At 47.1% G+C, this 21923-nt stretch overlaps 1 protein-coding gene across 1 annotated transcript in view; it reads right to left on the reverse strand.

Annotated features, from left to right (window-relative positions):
- Window positions 1-21923, reverse strand: part of KAT2B (lysine acetyltransferase 2B) — a 69051-nt gene that overhangs the window by 4834 nt on the left and 42294 nt on the right. Inside the window, exons 9-17 of the mRNA XM_064167208.1 lie at window positions 19902-20038; window positions 17160-17368; window positions 13209-13335; window positions 9175-9285; window positions 8013-8156; window positions 6565-6679; window positions 4830-4866; window positions 4045-4108; window positions 3867-3951 (exon numbers count right to left, since the gene is read on the reverse strand). Coding sequence (XP_064023278.1) covers window positions 3867-3951; window positions 4045-4108; window positions 4830-4866; window positions 6565-6679; window positions 8013-8156; window positions 9175-9285; window positions 13209-13335; window positions 17160-17368; window positions 19902-20038 — 1029 coding nt within the window. The remainder of the gene's footprint in view (window positions 1-3866; window positions 3952-4044; window positions 4109-4829; window positions 4867-6564; window positions 6680-8012; window positions 8157-9174; window positions 9286-13208; window positions 13336-17159; window positions 17369-19901; window positions 20039-21923) is intronic.

Raw genomic sequence — 21923 nt, forward strand, 5'->3', positions numbered from 1 at the left:
CTACAGTGAATGTTTGGCTCCTCTGTCACTCAGCCATACAGACACTGCAGATGAAAAGGAGAAACAAAAACATTTCTTGAAAATAATCACAGGATCATAGATCCTGTTGGAAGGGACCCAAAGGGATCATTGAGTCTGAACCCCCTGCCAGAGCAGGGCCATACGTTTTAGCTCAGGTCACAGAGGAACACATCCAGACAGGCCTTCAAAGTCTCCAAGAGAAGAAGACTCAATAACCTCTCTGGAGAGCCTGTTCCAGTGCTCTGGGACTCTTAGTAAAGAAGTTCCCCCTTGTGTTGAGCTGGAACCTCCTGTGCTGCAGCTTACACCCATTGCTCCTTGTCCTATCCCAGGGAGAGATAAGGGGCAAAAGGAGAGGGAAAGGAGAAAAACATTCTCGTGTCCTCCTGAGCTGGGCCAGGGGCTTGTTTCTGCAGCTGCTCAGGGACTGAAGTGTGTGAGTGAAGGAGATCCAGGAGGGCACATGGAATGGTAAGGGATAAAGGAGCACCAGGGGGATATTGGCTGTCTGGAGCTGAGCCACTGTGTGGTCAGGTGGCCAGGAAGGCAAACAGCATCATGGTCTGGATGAAGAATCATCGTGGCTAGAAGGACCAGGAAGAGATTGCCCACCTGTACTCAGCACAGGTGAGGCTGCACCTCAAATACTTAATGATCTTAAAGGTCTGGTCCAACCAAAATGGCTCTGATTCTGTTCTCTGTGAACATCACAGCATCTGCACCACTTGGGCAGGAGAGAGAAACCAGCCAGGCACATCTAGAGCACAGTGACTTTTAAAGCTCATTCCAGTGGAGTTTGCTTTCCTCCAAGCTTTTCTGGAAATCTGACAGTTCTCATTCAAAGCAACAACAACCACCCAATGATTGATTATTGTCCTCCATGCAATGGCTTGAAACTGCAGCAAGCTGAAAAGACCACTGTAATCAGGGAAAATTGTTAATATATGAGAACTGGCCTTAGGAAGTAGTCAAAAAGCCCTGCAGCCAGATTGCTCAAACACTGCACAATTTACTCTGCATGCAAATGTGAAGAGGCTGTGACAAGGCAAGAAAAAAGACAAGGCTGCTTCTTTTTAATTGAGATTATGTCTGAGCAACTGTTATACTCTACCAGCATGGTAGGGAGAGCAGAAGCTGGTCACTAATCAAAGCAGCATAGGTTATGCTGGGTTCCTTAGATGAAAAACACCCAAACCAAAACTAAAGACTTCAGCCTAATCCTAAAATAAGAGCTGCAGCCTCCAGATCTAATGTAACAAGAAAAGGACAGACAACAGTGCTACATTAATAGCTGGACTCAAAGACCTCAAAGGTCTTTTCCAACCTAAATGATTCCTACATTGCATCTGCCAACCCAGGCCAACCTCATGACATACAACAAGGCCAAGTGTAAGGTCCTGCATCTGGGTTGGTGCCATCCCAAGCACAACTCCAGGCTGGGTGGCAAATGGCTGAGAGAAGCCCTGAGGAAAAAGACCTGGGGGCCTGGGCTGATGCAAAGCTCAACAGGAGCCTGCAGTGTGAGTGCAGCCCAGACACAACCCTGTGCTGGGCTGCAGCAAGAGCAGTGTGGGCAGCAGGGCAAGGGAGGGGATTCTGCCCCTTGGCTCTGCCCTCCTCAGACCCCACCTGCAGTCCTGGATGCAGTTCTGGAGCCCCCAACACAAGAAGGACATGGAACTGTTGGAGCCAGTCCAGAGGAGGCCACAAGCATGTTCAGAGGGCTGCAGCAGCTCTGATATGAGGTCAGGCTACAAGAGTTGAGACTCTTCAGCCTGGAGAAGAGAAGGCTTTGAGGAGACTTTGGGGTGGCCTTCCAGTATCTGAAGGAGGTCTACAGGAAGGCTGGGGAGGGACTACTGACAAGGTCTTGAAATGACAGGACAAGGAGGAATGGGTTTAAAGTGGCAGAGGGGAGATTCAAAGCAGACATCAGGAAAGGGTTGTTTGCAGTGAGGGTGGTGAGACACTGGCACAGGTTGCCCAGGGAGGCTGTGGCTGCTCCCTCCCTGGAGGTGTTCAAGGCCAGGTTGGATGAGGCCTTGAGTGACCTGTTCTAGTGGGAGGTGTCCCTGCCTATGGCAGGGGGCTGGAACTGGATGATCCTTGAGGTCCCTTCCCACCTAAACCAGTCTATGATTCTATGCCATTCTTTGTAACCACTGTTCAGATTAAACAGCCACCTCCAGCTAAGCCACTGCTCAGGAAGAGAAAATTCTGCTACAGGAGAGTGTCAACATTCTTTTTCTTCACTGCTAGAAAACAGACTTCTGTTGGGGAATGCAGGAAGGTGGTTTCTGTTTTATAAAGTAGACATACATTTGTATTTGGAAATGTAAGTTCAGTGTGAAAAAATTACTAGGCAAAGGACTGGGAGTCTGTGCAAAGCTGCATGAGCAAACACTTTAATTCCCTGAGAAGCTGATGGTAGAACTTGTATTCAACTTTCTAGCAACATTAAAAGGTAGTCAGAAAGATTTTCTCTCTGTTATTTAGAAAGCTTAAATCTGTTTTACAAAGCAATTCAAATGTTTAGGTGTTCCTGAAAGTTAGCCATGAGATCTTTTAATACACCAAGCAGTAGGCTCTGCAATGATGAGTGACTCCCACACAAGAACACACTTGTACAACCTGCATAAACTACCTCAGAAGTTTCTAGATGACTGTGCTAGTTTGAAGCTAGCTAGAATGTTTTGGTGAGAAGGACTAGATTACAGGCTGTGAATGGAAAACAAGGCTGATGTCTACCTCACTCATAGGCTTGCTGAGATGAACGAAACCAAAAATCCAAACATAGATAAGGGAGTCTCACTTCTTCTTCTGCTGGGGAGGTGGCTGAGCTGCATCTCTAACCTCACCCCTCTCTGCCATTTCTCTGACTAACCCACTTTGCTTCCTAACTCCCTGGCCAAACCTCCATTCTTCCTTGGGACTGGGGTAAGGTTGAGAGGGGTAGGGGGAAGGTGAAGGGGCAGTTGAGAGCCCCTCCTGGGGACTCAGGTTTCTGGGAGGGCTGCTGTGTTTCTGTATCATCTTTTACCTTATATATTTCTGTCTATAACTGTATGTACTGTAATTATCTGCTTGTATATTCTGCTAAGCTGTAAATATAAGCTTCATTCAATTTCCAGAGCTGGCTGAGTCTAGTCTGGGTGATTTCCAGAGTATGTGTGTGTGGGGGGGGAACACCCAAGCCATCACAATGACTGCACCATTTCAGACCTCACTAGGGCATGCTAAGATTTCACATGTATACACTACAGATGCTTCACAAAGGTCACAAAGCAGTCATCCATTTCAAATGCCTGCACTTGACATAGTTGCACTGCAAGTAACACCTTCAGATACCTGCACTGCAAGTAACACCTTCAGATACCTGCACTGCAAGTAACACCTTCAGATACCTGCACTGCAAGTAACACCTTCAGATACCTGCACTGCAAGTAGCACCTTCAGATACCTGCACTGCAAGTAGCACCTTCAGATACCTGCACTGCAAGTAGCACCTTCAGATACCTGCACTGCAAGTAGCACCTTCAGATACCTGCACTGCAAGTAACAGCTTCAGATACCTGCACTGCAAGTAACAGCTTCAGATACCTGCACTGCAAGTAGCACCTTCAGATACCTGCACTGCAAGTAACAGCTTCAGATACCTGCACTGCAAGTAACAGCTTCAGATACCTGCACTGCAAGTAGCACCTTCAGATACCTGCACCGCAAGCTGTTCAGCTGCAAGTGAGATGTATCTTCAAACATATAACAGTCAGATTGCAATTCATCTGCTATGTCTCCAGCTATAAAGATTTTTAAACTCTATACTTAAGAAATGTTAATGGCATTACCCATGGGAAACCTTATAACTTCATAATATCCAGGAGCTTCTGTTCTCTTCACAGGTTCCATGAAGGGCCAAGCGCTTTGATGGCTCTTTGGTAAAGAAAAAAGGTATCCAATATGGGAACTCTATATTGGAAATAATGTCAAAATCTTTACAGAAGGTAAACTAGAAGTAGCACTCACCTTCACCTGCTGCAGGATGGTTTTTAATGTGCTGTAAAGCTGATCTGGATCCTTGGGCTCCTTACTTGAAAGGAAATACAAATACAAAAATATTAGCTTGAATCCCTTACCTGCATTCCTCTAATATGTATCTTATCTAAAAGCAATGTCAAAGGTTCAAGTGTCTTGTGGAAGAAATAAAATCACAAAAAGGAAAAACCCACCCACAACATAAATCCACCCCCTGAAAACAAACAAACAAACAAAAAAAGCTCAAATTCACTTAATCATAGAATTATCAGAGAATCAACCAGGCTGGAAGAGACCTCCAAGCTCATCCAGGCCAACCTAGCACCCAGCCCTAGCCAATCACCAGACCATGGCACTAAGTGCCTCATCCAGTCTTCTCTTCAACACCTCCAGGCACGGTGACTCCACCACCTCCCTGGGCAGCCCATTCCAATGCCAATCACTCTCTCTGCCAACAACTTCCTCCTAACATCCAGCTTAAACCTCCCATGGCACAACTTGAGACTGTGTCCCCTTCTTCTGTTGCTGGGTGCCTGGGAGAAGAGCCCAACCCCACCTGGCTACAGCCTCCCTTCAGGGAGTTGTGGTCAGAGATGAGGTCTACCCTGAGCCTCCTCTTCTGCAGGCTGCACACCCCCAGCTCCCTGTGTCCCCTTCCTCTCTTGCTGTTGTTAATGTGTAAGGGATATATTGTACTTTGCAGTGGATGCAAGGAAATACCAAATGAAGTTATTTAAAGGCTCTTCTTAAAGCACTCTCTAAACTCCAGCACTTACCCTCTTTCTTTTCCACTTGGTTTCCAGCCAGTCTCTCCTGTAACACCAACAACATGAGAGATTACATGGGAACTACAGTAGGTCAAAACATTCAGTGAGTTATTGCAGCTCTAAGAAGATAAGCCACTTCAACACTGCTGCAGTGCATTTGCTTTGTTTTAGCACAAGTTACTGCCAATAAATAACAGGACCACTTAGCCTAGAGCCCCTTCCAATTTCCTACACACCTCTTCCTCAAGACTCCTGAAAGACTTTAAATATTTCTACACAAGACTCCTAAAAGACTAAATATTTCTACACAAAGGACATATTTTCCCAGTAATTCAATATATATATATTACAACAATCTATGTAAAGAGTAATGATGTCAAAGCTACCCAATTTTGCTACCTAGGGACAGGAAATACATTGCAAAAGGCACAGCTTTAAAAAAAATCCTCTAAAAGATGATGCTGAAATGTTTCAATTTTGGTTTATCCTACAAGTCCATGTTTAGCACAGACCTCATTCTGGTACAGGAGAGCACTGCATAATAGCAGTGCCAGAGGAAAATCATAGAATCAACCAGGTTGGAAGAGACCTCCAAGATCATCCAGTCCAACCTAGCACCCAGCCCTAGACACTCAACCAGACCATGGCACTAAGTGCCTCAGCCAGGCTTGGCTTCAACACCTCCAGGGACAGTGACTCCACCACCTCCCTGGGCAGCCCATTCCAATGCCAATCACTCTCTCTGACAACAACTTCCTCCTAACATCCAGCCTAGACCTCCCCCAGTGCAACTTGAAACTGCATCCCCTTCTTCTGTTGCTGGGTGCCTAGAAAAAGAGACCAACCCCATCTGGCTACAGCCTCCCTTCAGGTAGTTGTAGACAGCAATGAGCTCTGCCATGAGCCTCCTCTTCTCCAGGCTGCACACCCCCAGCTCCCTCAGCCTCTCCTCACAGGGCTCTGCTCCAGGCCCCTCCCCAGCCTTGCTGCCCTTCTCTGGACACCTTCCAGCATCTCAACATCTCTCTTGAATTGAGGAGCCCAGAACTGTACACAGCACTCAAGGGGTGGCCTAAGCAGTGCTGAGCACAGGGGCAGAATAACCTCCCTTGTCCTACTGGCCACACTGCTCCTGAGCCAGCCCAGGATGCCATTGGCTCTGCTGCCCACCTGGGCACACTGCTGGCTCATCTTCAGCTACTATCTACCAGCACCCCCAGCTCCCTCTCTGCCTGGCTGCTCTCAGTCACTTCGTCCCCAGCCTGTAGCACTGCTTGGGGTTGTTGTGGATGAAGTGCAGAACCCTGCACTTGGCCTTATTCAGTCTCATCCCATTGGGCTCTGCCCACTCATCCAGGGACCTGCCTAGGTCCCTCTGCAGGGCTCTCCTACCCTCCAACAGATCCACACCTGCCCCTAGCTTGGTGTTGTTTGCAAACTTACTGATGCTGGACACAACCCCCTGGTCCATACTGCAGAGTGCACTGTGATACAAAGCTTTTGTACATAGAAACAAAATTGCATATGTGTACATAAAAGAGGATCAGCCTAGGATGGCTTCAGAAGATCTCCAAGAGAACAACTGCCATTAAAAACCCTACAATCTTCATAGAAATAATATCAGCAGGCCAAAACTATCACATTTTAAAAGAAGGAAGTATGTGAATACATTAGTATTGTCTAGTCTGGGGCCTTTGCTGGGCTCCTCTGCTTCTGTTCTACATTAAAACAAGTCGATACATACTAATTCCAGGAATGCTCTCGATGGGAATCTGCCGTACTCCATCTTTGAAGCAAGAAAGGCCAGGATACACTTTTCGTATCTGAGCTTGTTTCCTTTCAATGAGCTTTTTAATGATCTGTAACAAAGCAGCACAGAAAACGAAAAGCAATTGAGTTGCTCAGAAGTAACCCAGAGGTATAATGCTGTGAACAGAGACACTCCTGCACGAGCATCTTACAGCCCCTACAGATCCCCTCACACTGGTAACATCAGAGAGCTACTGAGATGAACACTGATTCTGCAGACCAGAGAATCATAGAATCAACCAGGTTGGAAGAGACCTCCAAGCTCAGCCAGTCCAACCTAGCACCCAGCCCTATCCAATCAACCAGATCATGGCACTAAATGCCTCAGTCAGGCTTTGCTAGAACACCTCCAGGGACAGTGACTCCACCACCAACCTGGGCAGCCCATTCCAATGCCAATCACTCTCTCTGACAACAACTTCCTCCTAACATCCAGCCTAGACCTCCCCCAGGGCAACTTGAAACTGCATCCCTTTCTTCTGTTGCTGGGTGCCTAGAAAAAGAGGCCAATCCCACCTGGCTACAGCCTCCCTTCAGGGAGTTGTAGACAGCAATGAGGTCTGCCCTGAGCCTCCTCTTCTGCAGGCTGCACACCCCCAGCTCCCTCAGCCTCTCCTCACAGGGCTGTGCTCCAGGCCCCTCACCAGTTTTGCTGCCCTTCTCTGGACACATTCCAGCACCTCAGCATCTCTCTTGAATTGAGGAGCCCAGAACTGGACACAGCACTCAAGAGGTGGCCTGAGCAGTGCTGAGCACAGGGGCAGAGCAACCTCCCTTGTCCTGCTGGCCACACTGCTCCTGAGCCAGGCCAGGATGCCATTGGCTCTCCTGCCCACCTGGGCACACTGCTGGCTTATCTTCGGCTACTGTCTACGAGTACCCTCAGGTCCCTCTCTGCCTGGTTGCTCTCAGCCACTGTGTCCCCAGCCTGTAGTGCTGCTTGGGGTTGTTGTGGCCAAAGTGTAGAACCCTGCACTTGGCCTTGTTCAATCTCATCCCTGGAATATATACAGAACATTCTGCATAAACTCCAAAGAGCCTAACATTGAAGAGACAGACTTTTCTTTCAAGTAAAACACAGGACATTCAAGCACTCAATTCAAAAGACATTCTAATAAACACTACTGTCATTTGCAGGGCTGGAGGAGGGGAAGAACAGAAGCTGCCAAAGCTGCAGAAGAAATCAATCTCCAAGAGTTTGCTTAGTTATCATCTGACACAGAACTTAACTGCAATATATCCCTCAAAACATCTCATTTTGCAACCTATCTGTTACTGTAATGTTGGTAAGGTAAAATTTTATGCTTCAACTGCAAAATTCCACTGCACTGACTGAATTGTTTTTAACCATCATAATATCCAATGCTTCGTTTCAGACTTTACCTCTTTTTGCTTTTTAATGATGACAGAAAATTCCGTGTAGGGAATCTTTGGATTTAATTCACATCCCATTAATGTGGCACCTTCATAATCCTTGATGTAGCCAACATATTTTGCTTTTGGAACTTTAATATCTTTGGAGAAACCCTGAAAGAAAGAAAGCTCAGACTGTTATGGTCCTATTTTAGATTTGGTTCACGTGAAAGGCTGTGATTTAGAACCAAATTCTTTATGTTAAAATATAGACAGTACAACAGAAGTTTATGCCAGTTTGAGCCTAGGTGGGATATTTTAGTGAGAGGAATTAGACTATAGGCTGTGAAAAGGAAGCAATGGTGATGTCTGCTGCACTCAGACTTGCTGAGATGTATAAAGACAAGAACGCAAACATAGATAACAGAGTTGCTCTCTGGCTTTGGCTGCCTTCCTTCTCTCCCTAACCTGCTGTCTGTGTGACTAATCCCACTGCTTCCCAATGTGCTAGTTTGAGCCTAGCTGGGATATTTTGGTGAGAAGAATTAGATGATAGGCTGTGAAAAGGAAACAATGGTGATGGCTGCTGCACTCATAGGCTTGCTGAGAAGTATAAGAACAAGAACACAAACATAGATAACAGAGCCTCTCTCTTGGGCTCTGGGGCTGCATGGTCTATAAGCACCTAACTAATCCTTCTGTTTCCCAAACCCTTGGGGCACAAGGCAATGTCTAGGGTAAGGTAGAGAGGAGTGGAAGAAGTTGGAAGGGCAGTTGTGAGCCTCTCTTGGAGACTCTGGTTTCTGGGAGGGCTTTAGTGTTTCTGTATTACCCTTAACTTGTATACTCCTGTCTATAGCTGTATATATTGTAACTATCTGATTGTATATTGTGCTAAGCTGTAAATATAAAGCTTCATTCCTTAACTTTCAGCCCAGCTGAGTCTAGTCTGGGTGATTTTCCAAAGCGTGGGGGGGCAGGTAACACCCAAACCATCACATTCCATCAAAGCAAAGTGCACTCTAAGCCAGCACTGTTACAGAAGATGAACACAGGACACACTTTGTAGATAAAAATATAGACACAAAATTGCACTATGCATTTTATCTGACTACTTTATCACATCTAGCTGTTAGTTCATCACTGCCACATGTTAACCTCTGGCCCCAGGTGATTTCCTCCACTCACTTACTTGTTTTTTGAAGTACCCGATAGCATATTCATCTGCGTAGGTGAGGAAGTTGAGAATGTTGTGTTTGATGTGGTACTCCTTCAGATGGTTCATGAGGTGAGTTCCATATCCCTGTGTGAAACATGAGGGGGGGGGGGGGAAAAGCCATTACAAAGCCTTCGGGGACTACACAAATTAGAAACTGTGGGCTGGGGCTTATGACAGATGTGTGTGTTCTTCAAACTGCAGCATTTCCTCTAGATGCCATCTCCTCACAGCTAACTGGTTGAGGTGTACTCATGAGCAAACTGCTTTCTGCCTTGTAAGGGCATCTTTGTGACTCATCAGGGCACACAAGGTACCACAGCTTCCAGCATCTGACCCACTTCTAATTGAAAAAAAAAGAGCAAAACCTGGACTCTCTCCAGAGCTCTAAAGAAACCCACTTGTTTCTGAAGGGCTCGAGGGAGGGGATTCTCTCCCTCTACTCCACTCTGCTGAGACCCCACCTGGGCTACTGCATCCAGTTCTGGAGCCCCTATTACAAGAGAGATGTGGAGATGCTGGGGCGTGTCCAGAGAAGGACCAGGAGGATGCTCAGAGGGCTGCAGCAGCTCTGCTGTGAGGACAGACTGAAAGAGTTGGGGCTGTGCAGTCTGCAGAAGAGGAGGCTCCCAGGTGACCTTCCAGTATCTGAAGGGGCTTACAAAAAAGCTGTGGAGGGACTTTTTAGGCTATCAGGAAGTGACAGGACTGGGGGGGAATGGAGCAAAGCTGGAGGTGGGGAGATTCAGAGTGGACATGAGGAGGAAGTTGTTGAGCATGAGAGTGATGAGAACCTGGACTGGGTTGCCCAGGAAGGTGGTTGAGGCCCCATCCCTGGAGGTGTTTAAGGTCAGGCCAGATGAGGCCATGGCCAGCCTGATCTAGTGGGAGGTCCCCCTGCCCATGGGAGTTGGAACTAGATGATCCCTGTGGTCCCTTCCAACCCTGACTGATTCTATGCTTCTGTGATCTTCAGATCACTTAGAGCCTAACAGCAGAAACTGGGTGCTGTGTGTGCACATGCAATCCAGGCAAGCTGCTGGAGAGGTTGGATTGATTTGTTCTACTACCTTCTGAAAGGCTGTTCCTAGAGAATGTCAGCACCCCTTTGGCATCCTCTGTGGCACAGTTGGTTGTTTCAGTACAGTAGAACAAAACCACCTTTCATAAATCATCCAAGCTAAGAGCAGACATAGCTAAAGCATGTCCTGTTATAACTGGTATCTGCTAAAACATTTGATACTTTTATGACAGGCCCCTACTTTCTAACACCAGAGCAGAATAACAACAAATATAGCTTAAATATTGTGTCCAGTTCTGGGCCCCCCAGCTCAAGAAGCACAGGGAGCTGCTTGAGAGTCCAGCACAGAGCCACAAAAATGATTAAGGAAGTTGAACTTCTTCCTTATGAGGAGAGCCTGAGAGAACTGCGGCTTGGTGAGAAGGAGACTAAGGGGTGACCTTGTTCACGTTTGTAAAGATGTGCAGGGTGAGTGCCAGGAGGCTGCAGCCAGGCTCTGCTGGGTGATGCCCAGGGACAGGGCAAGCGGCAATGGGTGGAAGCTGAGGCATAGGAGGTTCCATGTAAACCTGAGGAAGTTTTTTTTCACTGTGAAGGTGACAGAGCACTGGAACAGGCTGCCCAGGGAGGTTGTGGAGTCTCCCTCTCTGGACATATTCAAGAGCTGTCTGGATGTGTTCCAGTGTGATCTGCTCTAGGTGATGCTGCTTTGGCAGGAGGGCTGGACCAAGTGGGCTTTGGAGGTCCCTTCCAGCCCCTGACATTCTATGACTCTATGATTAAAAACTGTAACAGGCTTTCAATCCCACTGCTTGCCCTTCCACACTCAGAGCTCTTCTCTTTAAAGTAGGGCATGCTATTTCTGCACACTCAGCTTCAAACTAAATTAATTCACTTCTTGGCTCTAGTTTCAGTTTCAATTGAAAAAAAACAAACAACCCAACACCAAAAAAACTCAAACCCAAACAAAGCTCCAGCACCATCTAAAGGCGAACGGAATGGTCACAGATCTACCTGTAGATCCTGGGAAAGCAGCAGGAAATGCTTGTATTTATAATGCTCTATGTTCTTTCAACAAACCACTAACTCTCCCCACTCAGGAGGTTTTGTGAAATGAACTCAAGTGTATAGGATAAGCCATGTGCTTATTCACAGAGATTAAACTGTACCTCTTTTTTTCCTGTTAAACTGCACTGAGGAAATTGCTGCAGGCAGAGGAGTGAACAGTCTAAGAGCTGGAAACTACTGACCATTACTGTCTTGAGAAAGACTTCATTTATTTAATTACAATATAAGCCTACTGCTATGCTGATGATTCTAAGTGTGCACATCTGCCTACCTGCATTCTATCTGTATTGGTTGGACTGGATGATCTTGGAGGTCTCTTCCAACTTGGTTGATTCTATGATATCTATTTGTATTCTACTTGTGCACATCTATTTGTATTCTACATGTGCACATCTGTCGATCTGTCTTCTATTTGTATTCTAAGTGTGCACATCTGCCTATTCTATCTGTATTCTAAGTGTGCACATCTGCCTATTCTATCTGTATTCTAAGTGTGCACATCTGCCTATTCTATCTGTATTCTAAGTGTGCACATCTGTCTATCCATATTCTACATGTGTACATCTGCCTGTGTTCTATCTGTATTCTGCGTGTGCACATCTGTCTATTCTGTCTGTATTCTAAGCGTGCACATCTGTCTGTATTCTACACGTGCACATCTGTCTGTATTCTACACGTGCACATCTGTCTATCTGTATTCTATTTGTATTCTAAGTGTGCACATCTGCCTATTCTATCTGTATTCTAAGTGTGCACATCTGTCTATTCTATCTGTATTCTACATGTGCACATCTGTCTATTCTATCTGTATTCTAAGCGTGCACATCTGTATTCTACACGTGCACATCTGTCCATCTGTATTCTACATGTGCACATCTTTCTATCCTATCTGTATTCTATGTGTGCACATCTGTCTGTATTCTACATATGCACATCTGTCTGTATTCTGTCTGTATTCTATGTGTGCACATCTGTCTATCCTATCTGTATTCTACGTGTGCACATCTGTCTGTATTCTACATGTGCACATCTGTCTGTATTCTGCATGTGCACCTCTATCTGTATTCTATGCATGCACATCTGGCTAACACTGTATTCTATCTGTATTCTGCGTGTGCACATCTATCTGTACTCTATCTGTATTCTGTGTGTGCACATCTATCTGTATTCTATCTGTATTCTGTGTGTGCACATCTATCTGTATTCTGTGTGCACATCTATCTGTATTCTGTGTGCACATCGGGCTAACACTGTACTCTATCTGTATTCTGTGTGTGCACATCTATCTGTATTCTATCTGTGTTCTGTGTGTGCACATCTGTCTGTATTCTACATGTGCACATCTGTCTGTATTCTGCATGTGCACCTCTATCTGTATTCTATGCATGCACATCTGGCTAACACTGTATTCTATCTGTATTCTGCGTGTGCACATCTATCTGTACTCTATCTGTATTCTGCGTGTGCACATCTATCTGTACTCTATCTGTATTCTGTGTGTGCACATCTATCTGTATTCTATCTGTATTCTGTGTGTGCACATCTATCTGTATTCTGTATGCACATCTATCTGTATTCTGTGTGCACATTGGGCTAACACTGTACTCTATCTGTATTCTACGTGTGCACATCTATCTGTATTCTATCTGTGTTCTGTGTGTGCACATCTGTCTGTATTCTACATGTGCACATCTGTCTAACACTGCATTCTATCTGTATTCTACGTGTGCACATCTGTCTAACACTGCATTCTATCTGTATTCTACGTGTGCACATCTGTCTAACACTGTATCTTCCAAACCCCTTTTTCTGTTTGGCAACTCAGCGATATGTTAAAGGTGACTACCAAAGTTAAGAGTGTATGCAGTAGTGAACAGGACTCAAATACAGTTAATAAACTCGAGCAGAGAATCATTTTTACCTTGACTTGCTCATTGGAAGTCACAGCACAAAAGACAATCTCCGTAAATCCTTGGGAGGGGAACATGCGGAAGCAGATGCCACCAATAACACGGCCATCTTTTATTAATGCAAGTGTCTTGTGTTTCCTGGGCAGGCAGAAAGAACAGTCACTTTAACTCATGCACACAGCACATAAAGTGTCACTACCTTCCTTTTTTCTGGAACTTGATTTGCTTCTCTCCACCACGCTAATGCAACTGTCTATGCTTCTGTTGAGTTTTCTGCTTCTATCCGCAGCACAGTTACTCTTTAACATCATGCTTTGCATTTACCATAACATTCATCATTCATGTGGCGAGGTCTTGGCCTTGCCAAGTACTCCTTGACACTAGAGTAATGCCCTTCCAACCCTGGCTGATTCTATGAGTCTATAATTCTATGATTCTATGATGAAGACAAACCCTATGAGGAGAGGCTGAGGGAGCTGGGGTTGTTTAGCCTGGAGAAGAGAAGGCTCAGGGGTGACCTCATTGCTGTCTACAACTACCTGAAGGGAGGTTGTAGGCAGGTGGGGGTTGGTCTCTTCTGCCAGACAACCAGCAATAGAATCAAGGGGACACAGTCTCAAGTTGTGCCAGGGCAGGTCTAGGCTGGATGTTAGGAGGAAGTTGTTGGCAGAGAGAGTGATTGGCATTGGAATGGGCTGCCCAGGGAGGTGGTGGAGTCACCGTCCCTGGAGGTGTTGAAGCAAAGCCTGGATGAGGCACTTGGTGCCATGGTCTAGTTGACTGGCTAGGGCTGGGTGCTAGGTTGGCCTGGATGATTCTACCTGGTTGATTCTACTCTGTTCTAAGACAACACCTAAGAGTTGTATTGCCCTCACTGCATCTATTGCTGACGGTTGTGGCATTGCGCAGTGTCATGGCTCTAGTTTAAACTCCCAGAGACTCCAATATAGTTGATAGAACCAAATAACAATTTATAGGATGCCATTCCCCCTTCCTCTTTCTTTCCCAAAAGAAAAGGAATTAGATGGAGAGAGATCCAAATAAATAATCTCACTGTGATTTGTAAGTGAAAAGAAGCAAAGTTTAACAATAAACAAAAGGTACATGAGGTAGGGAAGTTACAAAGGTGTAGGGAAGGGAAAATAAGACACAGAACATGTAAATACACAACCAGATTGGATTGCAATGGGTTTTGCCTGCCTCCTGGTGATGATGACCACGTGGTAAGACAAAGAGCAGCAGGAAAACATGAATGGTGATTTCTCATGAGCAGGAAGGCAGGAGAGAGAGCAGGAATTCCCCCTGTTTTTATGGACCTTAGACAGGAAGGGGGAGTGAGCTAAACCACAATCACCTGGTAGTGTTCAGACCCACCCCTGGGGAGAAGTCAAGCCCACCTGGGATCAGGTTCAAGATCACTCCCCCCAGGAGGGTTAATCCTGTACATGCAGTTCTCAGGATATTTTGACCCTGACTAAACCAGAAGTAACTGGAGTTGCAGGACAGCAGTCTTTCCTCAAGGAGTCTTGTTTTCTTGCATGCACTCTATAGCTAAGCTCTCAGTTTCAAAAACAGCTGATAAAGCAAGAAATGATATTTGTTTCTCATCCCCCTCTCCTAGTGGAGACAAGACCAGAATAAATATCCTTTTCTGTTGCACTCACATTGACCACCAGGAAAGACACAGTGAGGTGCAATCAGAACTTCTGGGTCAGGAATTAACAATTCAGTCTAATCCTCAAGACCTGGAAACACTTAGACTGCACTTGCTCTCTGTGTTTTGCAGTACACTCTGTGACAAAAATCATGTCAGCAATAGCACAAATTTACAGAAAACATTTCCAGGGTGGAGGGGGGAAGGAAGTCAGTGCCAAAAGTGAGCCCCTGCCAAAAGCCAGGTAGTTTGAAGTGTAGTTATGTTTTATGTGCCACCACTGAAGGAGAGTTTATTTTACATATTCTTTTTCTCTTACTTTTTTTAGTGCTTGTAATTTGTGGAATGACAGCTGCAATATATATGAAAACAAAACAAAACAACCAAACAAAAAAAACCCCAGCCAAACACACCAAAAACCTTCAGCTTTTCATTTTGTTTACTTATCTTTAAGTCCTTTAAGCAGTAAGATTCAGCAAGGGAGGTCATGTTGGAAATAGAAGACTAAAGGCAATAAATAGCTGAAAGAAATTTGGGAGGAGAACTGCTGGAGTCCACTCCCTCACACTTGATATAGTTTTGTGAGTACTCACTACTCAGCATAGGCTCCCAGTGTGTGTTCCTGGGGATTCACAGCAGATGCTGGCCATGAAGTCTGCTTTGCTTCCTTTGGGTCAGCTGTTTGCCTCAGGCACACAAAGGAAGGTATGTTCTTGCTGTAGCAGCACCCATACCTCTTTCTCAAGCACAGACCACTCGCCACACGAACACCTGCACTGAAGAGCACTCTCAGACTTTACCAGAAGAGTCTTTCCCAATACAAAAATGAGACAAGGTCATGACTCAGCACCACTACAGAATTTTGGTCTGATGTTGTTCTGAGGGAATATGGTTTCTTCAATCAGTAGCCTCTGCTACACCACAGTGCTGCTAAAGCTCCTAAACTCAGACAAGATCCTGGTGCTGCCTTACTCTTACAGCTGAGCAGTGCTTACCCTGACACAGAAGTACAAGGGTTTGAACCCCTGCTGGCCCTGAGACAAGAGCTGCTTCCCTCAGAAGAACCCAGGAGAAGGCCCCAAGATCAGTCTCTTGTGCCTAGAGACCAGAGTCTTGTCCAAGAGTCCCCAGCAACAGGCTATCTGCACTTCGGGGGTGACACAAAGCCAGCACCAACAGCATTTGCTGGTACCAAGAGAGTATTTGTGCTAGTCTGAGGTTAATTGGGATATTTCAGTGAGAAAAATTAGGTTGTAGGCTGTGAAAAGGAAACAATGGTGATGTCTGCTGCACTCAGAGGCTTGCTGAGCGTATAAAGACAAGGACACAAAACATAGATAAGACACAGTGTCTCTGTCTGTCGCAGTGTGTCTCTACCTCCCTGAGCTGCTTTGGTGTAACTAATCCTTCTGCTTTCTAATCCCCCTGGCTGAGCCTCCAACCTCATCTTGCACTTAAGGCAAACTCTGGGATAAGGTAGATGGGTAGAAAGAAGGTAGAAGGGTGGTTGGGAGCCCCTCCTGGGGACTCTTATTTCTAGGAGGGCTGCTGTGTTCCTGTATTACCTTTAACTTGTCTATTTCTGTCTATAGCTGTAAATATTGTAACTCTCTGCTTGTATCTTGTGCTAAGCTGTGAATATAAAGCTTCATTCCTTAACTTCCAGATGGCTGAGTCTCGTCTGGGTGATTTCATAAGAGTAAGGGGCCCATCACAGTATTGTTGAGGAAATGCTAGTGAGCCTATAAAAGCAGAGGAAAAGCCTCCAGAAGTGTTACCATAACTGCTGCAGCTGCAACACCGAGCACAAAAAGAGAGGCTGGTATCACCAGTGGTGAAGAAATGCTCTTCCATGAGCCAGGCTGCATAGCTGGCTGCAGTAAGCTCAGACCTTCTCAAAGTCTCTGCCAGGACACAACAACGATCCCACAGGCATACTCCACTGTGAAGTGCTGTGGTCAGTAGAGCACATCCCATGTCTGCCATTGCATATGGAATATTCAGAGGTAGAAATTTTGTGAGAATGTGCTGGTCAAAAGAAAGCAAAACTCTCCAAGAAGCATATGGTGGACACTTTTGAGGAGAATCTCCCTGCATGCTTGAGCAGCTGAGGCACAATTCAACCAGGGCACTAGGCTGAGAGCCACGTGCAACCTGTGGTGGCTGCTACAGTCAGTGTGTCTTTTTGAAGTGCTTGCAGCGTAGGGTAGCAGCCAAAGCAAGACACACACTAGCACTGAGAGGGAAAAGCAGTGTTCTTGGTTCAGAAGTGCTTCCTCCTGCCTTAGCCCTCTCCAGCAGTACTCACGGATCAAAGACCAAGCGTGTGATGTACTCCTTGGGCATTCGGGGCAGCTGGTGCGAGAACACGTTCTGCAAACCAACCAGCCACATCATGATCTTCTTGTTGGGCTTCTGGTTCAAGGAGTTCCCCACTACATGGAATTCAATCACCCCTCTGCGCTCCTCCAGCCTTGCTGCCTCATCCCGGGCCGAGTGTGCCGAAAGGAAGTTGGTCTGTGCCTCATAAAAGAGAAGCAAAATCACATTTTGGAGCTCTCACAGCCTCTGATGGAGAAGCCTTAACAAACAAACAAAGGAAACCCACTCTTTTCCTGAAATCATCTCTTTCACAGAAGTACTGCTCACAATGATTACCTTTTCTGTGGCAGAAGTGACACTGTCAAGTAGAGAATCATAAAATGGCTTAGGGTGGAAGGGACCTCAAGGACCATCCAGTTCCAACCCCCTGCCATAGGCAGGGATATCTCCTACTAGAACAGGTTGCCCAAGGCCTCATCCAGCCTGGCCTTGAACACTTCCAGGCAGGGAGCAGCCACAGCCTCCCTGGGCAACCTGTGCCAGTGTCTCACCACCCTCACTGCAAAGAACCCTTACCTAACATCTGCTTTGAATCTCCCCTCTGCCAGTTCAAACCCATTCCCCCTTGTCCTGTCATTACAAGACCTTGTCAATAGTCCCTCCCCAGCCTTCCTGTAGGTCCCCTTCAGATACTGCAAGGCCACTACAAGGTCTCCTCTAAGCCTTCTCTTCTCCAGGCTGCAGAGCTCTAGCTCTTGTGGCCTGTCCTCACAACAGAGGTGCTCCATCCCTCTGAGCATCCCTGTGGCTGGATATAAGTCTGCACTACAGTGTACAAGAGCTACTCAAACTTCTTTTGGTAAAAAGTAGCTAAGAACAGTGATAGCTGTGACTCAGCAAGCTGCAACACCTCCCATGGGAAAGCAGCCATTCACATGAAGCTTATGCCACCCATATTTTCCTAATGCTAGCCAGCTTAGACAAATGTAGTGGATTCACCAATGCATGCCACAGATCACAGGTATTAATGGTGCTGTAGGCATCATAGAATCACAGAATCAACCAGGTTGGAAGAGACCTCTAAGATCATCCAGGCTTAATACAGTTTATTGTGCTTATTCTACTTGATTGCCTTTTGTATATACACTCTTGTAAATATAATTTCTCTTTGAACTTCCAATCATAGAATCACGGAATCAACCAGATTGAAACAGACTGCCAAGCTCATCCAGGCCAACCTAGCACCCAGCCCTAGCCAAGCAACCAGACCATGGCACTAAGTGCCTCATCCAGGCTTTGCTTCAACACCTCCAGGCACGGTGACTCCACCACCTCCCTGGGCAGCCCATTTCAATGCCAATCACTCTCTATGACAACAACTTCCTGCTAACATCCAGCCTAGACCTCCCCTGGCACAACTTGAAACTGTGTCCCCTTGTTCTGTTGCTGATTGCCTGGCAAAAGAGACCAATCCCACCTGGCTACAGCCTCCTTTCAGGTAGTGGTAGACAGCAATGAGCTCTGCCCTGAGCCTCCTCTTCTGCAGGCTGCACACCCCCTGCTCCCTCAGCCTCTCCTCACAGGGCTGTGCTCCAGGACCCTCACCAGCTTCATCAACCCTTCTCTGGACACCTTCCAGCATCTCAAAATCTCTCTTGAATTGAGGAGTCCAGAACTGGACACAGCACTCAAGGTGTGGCCTGACCAGTGCTGAGTCCAGGGGCAGAATAACCTCTCTCGTCCTGCTGGCCACACTGCTCCTGAGCCAGGCCAGGATGCCATTGGCTCTGCTGTCCTCCTGGGCACACTGCTGGCTCACGTTCAGCTACTGTCCACAAGTACCCCCAGGTCCCTTTCTGCCTGGCTGCTCTCAGCCACTTCGTCCCCAGCCTGTAGTGCTGCTTGGGGTTGTTGTGGCCAAAGTGTAGAACCCTGCACTTGGCCTTGTTAAATCTCATCCCATTGTCCTCTGCCCACCCATCCAGCCTGCCCAGGTCCCTCTGCAGGGCTCTGCTACCCTCCAACACATCCACACCTGCTTCTAGCTTGGTGTCATCTGCAAACTTACTGATGCTGGACTCAATCTCCTTGTCCAGATCATCAATAAAGATGTTTTACAGGACTGGGCCCAGCACTGATCCTTGGGGAACACCACTAGTGACAGCTGCCAGCTGGATGTGGCACCATTCACGACGACTCTTTGGGCCCAACCTTCTAGCCAGTTCTTGACCAATAACAGAGTGAACCTGTCTAAGCCATGAGCTGCCAGCTGTGCCAGGAGCTTCTTGTGGTAGACAGTGTCAAAGGCTTTGCTGCAGTCCAGGTAGACTACACCCACAGCCTGCCCCACATTCACCAGGCAGGAACCTGATCATAAAAGAAGATCAGGTTGGTGAGACAGGACCTCCTACCCTTCCTAAACCTATGTTGTGCCTGATCCCTTGGCCATCCTGTAGGTGCTTTGTGATGGTACCCAAGATGACCTGTTCCATCACCTTGCCTGACACTGAGGTTAGGCTCACAGGTCTGTAGTTTTCTGGCTCCTCCTTACGACCCTTCCTGTGGATGGGATCACATTGGCAGCTTCCAGTCTTCAGGGGAGAGCAGCTTGGCCAGCTCAGCTGCCAGCTCTCTCAGCACCCTAGGGTGGATCCCATCTGGCCTCATGGACTTGCGAGGATCCAAGTGGCTCACAGGATTATTAAAAGCAAGCCTGTGTATTTCTCACCTCTGGCCCAAGCATTGCTGCAGGATCCGTGATTGTGGACATGACTTCATTGATTAACTCAATAGGAATATCTCCTACGACCCTGGGTTTTTTGGAATCCTCCAGAGAATAGGGTTCATTGTTCTTTCTCTTTTCACCTGTATAATGAAACCAGCACAAATTAGAAACAACCAAACTACAATCAGAATTAACAGTCAGCTGCCAAGGGTGGCCGCTTCAGAACTGGCCTGGCCAGCAGCTGAAAGGTAGATCTTGGTGTACAGAGGATTTCCTGTAGTTTCCTTCTGGTAGGAAAATTCCAGGGAAGCAGAGACAACCAACCAGGAGCTGACAGCTCTCTCTTTCATACTGAAGATTTATGGGCATTGCCAGGGCAACGGTAACCACACCTTTAAAAGAAGGCCCCAGGGAGTAGCTACAGCATGCTTCCACCATGCTGACTGAGGGGTGTCCATGCAGGAAGCCCTGGCTTGCTCTGTGCCCAGAAGGCGAGGGCAGGTATCAGCCATTGCTCCTGCAGGCAGCCTGAGGCTGGGTGAAGGTACCTAGGGAAGGCCAAGTACCCTGGGGATCCACTAATGAAGTACAAAGCCATTAGCTGCTAGGTCAATGGGGTAAGCCTCTGTGTGTAGGCTGAGCAAGGTTTGGCTGTGGCAGGGGACTGAGCTGTGGGCAGTCTCGGGGACCCAGCCCAGCTCCATGCTGAGCTCAGCCATGGCTATCCTCCAGGGACCACAGAAATTGGCTGAACTTGTCACTGAGTGTGACACATCAGTCAGGGCACGGAACAGCAGTTTGCAGTTCGCACAGAAGGGTGCGCAGGGAGGGGGCTGAAGCTTGGCCAGCTCGACCAGGAAGATGGACCAGCAGCTGGGAGCCAGCCCAGCCAGCAGCACTCACCCTACCCAACCCTCAAAGCAGAATGGTGGGCACTGGTCAGAGATCAAAGGCTGCATCTCCAGTCAGGAAGGTCTGTACCATCTACCCTACAGGTGGTCACACAGTATCACAGTATCAACAAGGTTGGAAGAGACCTCATAGATCATCGAGTCCAACCCTTTACCACAGAGCTCAAGGCTAGACCAACGCATCCACCCAGATGGAGCTGCCAAAGGGAGCTCCTGGACAGTGCCTGGGCCTCTCTGCTAGAGCAGGGACAGGTGCCAAACCTGCCTGGAGAAGGTATGCTCAGTAGGGGACCTCCTGCAGTAGGTGGCTGAGCTGCAGGAGGCAGCTAGAAGGCTACACTGCATCAGGCAGGCAGAAGAGGAGTTACATTGCTTGATCCAAGCAGAGGCTGCAGAGAAACCACAGAGCACAGACACAGAATCATAGAATCAACCAGGTTGGAAGAGACCTCCAAGATCATCCAGGCCAACCTAGCACCCAGCCCTATCCAGTCAACTAGACCATGGCACTAAGTGCCTCATTCAGGCTTTGCTTCAACACCTACAGGGACAGCAACTCCACCACCTCCCTGGGCAGCCCATTCCAATGCCAATCACTCTCTGCCAACAACTTCCTCCTAACATCCAGCCTATACTTCCCCTGCCACAACTTGAGACTGTGTCCCCTTGTTCTGTCCCTGGGTGCCTGGGAGAAGAGACCAATCCCACCTGGCTACAGCCTCCTTTCAGGTAGTGGTAGACAGCAATGAGCTCTGCCCTGAGCCTCCTCTTCTGCAGGCTGCACACCCCCAGCTCCACAACCTCCCTGGGCAACCTGTGCCAGTGTCTCACCACCCTCACTGCAAAGAACCCTTTCCTAACATTCAGTTTAAACTCATTCCCCCTTGTCCTGTCATTACAAGACCTTGTCAACAGTCCCTCTCCAGCCTTCCTGTAGGTCCCCTGCAGATACTGGAAGGCCACTCCAAGGTCTCTTTACAAACTGTCAAAATAATACCTTTTTTTGGTAGTGCCTACGTACTACTTGCTTTGCTGATCTGTAATAAAGACTAAAACTTGAATTAAAATCTACTTATTCTCACTTCTAAGATTATTTCAGAACTTGTCTCTCAGA

The sequence above is a fragment of the Pogoniulus pusillus genome, chromosome 28, assembly GCF_015220805.1.
Source record: "Pogoniulus pusillus isolate bPogPus1 chromosome 28, bPogPus1.pri, whole genome shotgun sequence".
NCBI classification, from domain to species: domain Eukaryota; kingdom Metazoa; phylum Chordata; class Aves; order Piciformes; family Lybiidae; genus Pogoniulus; species Pogoniulus pusillus.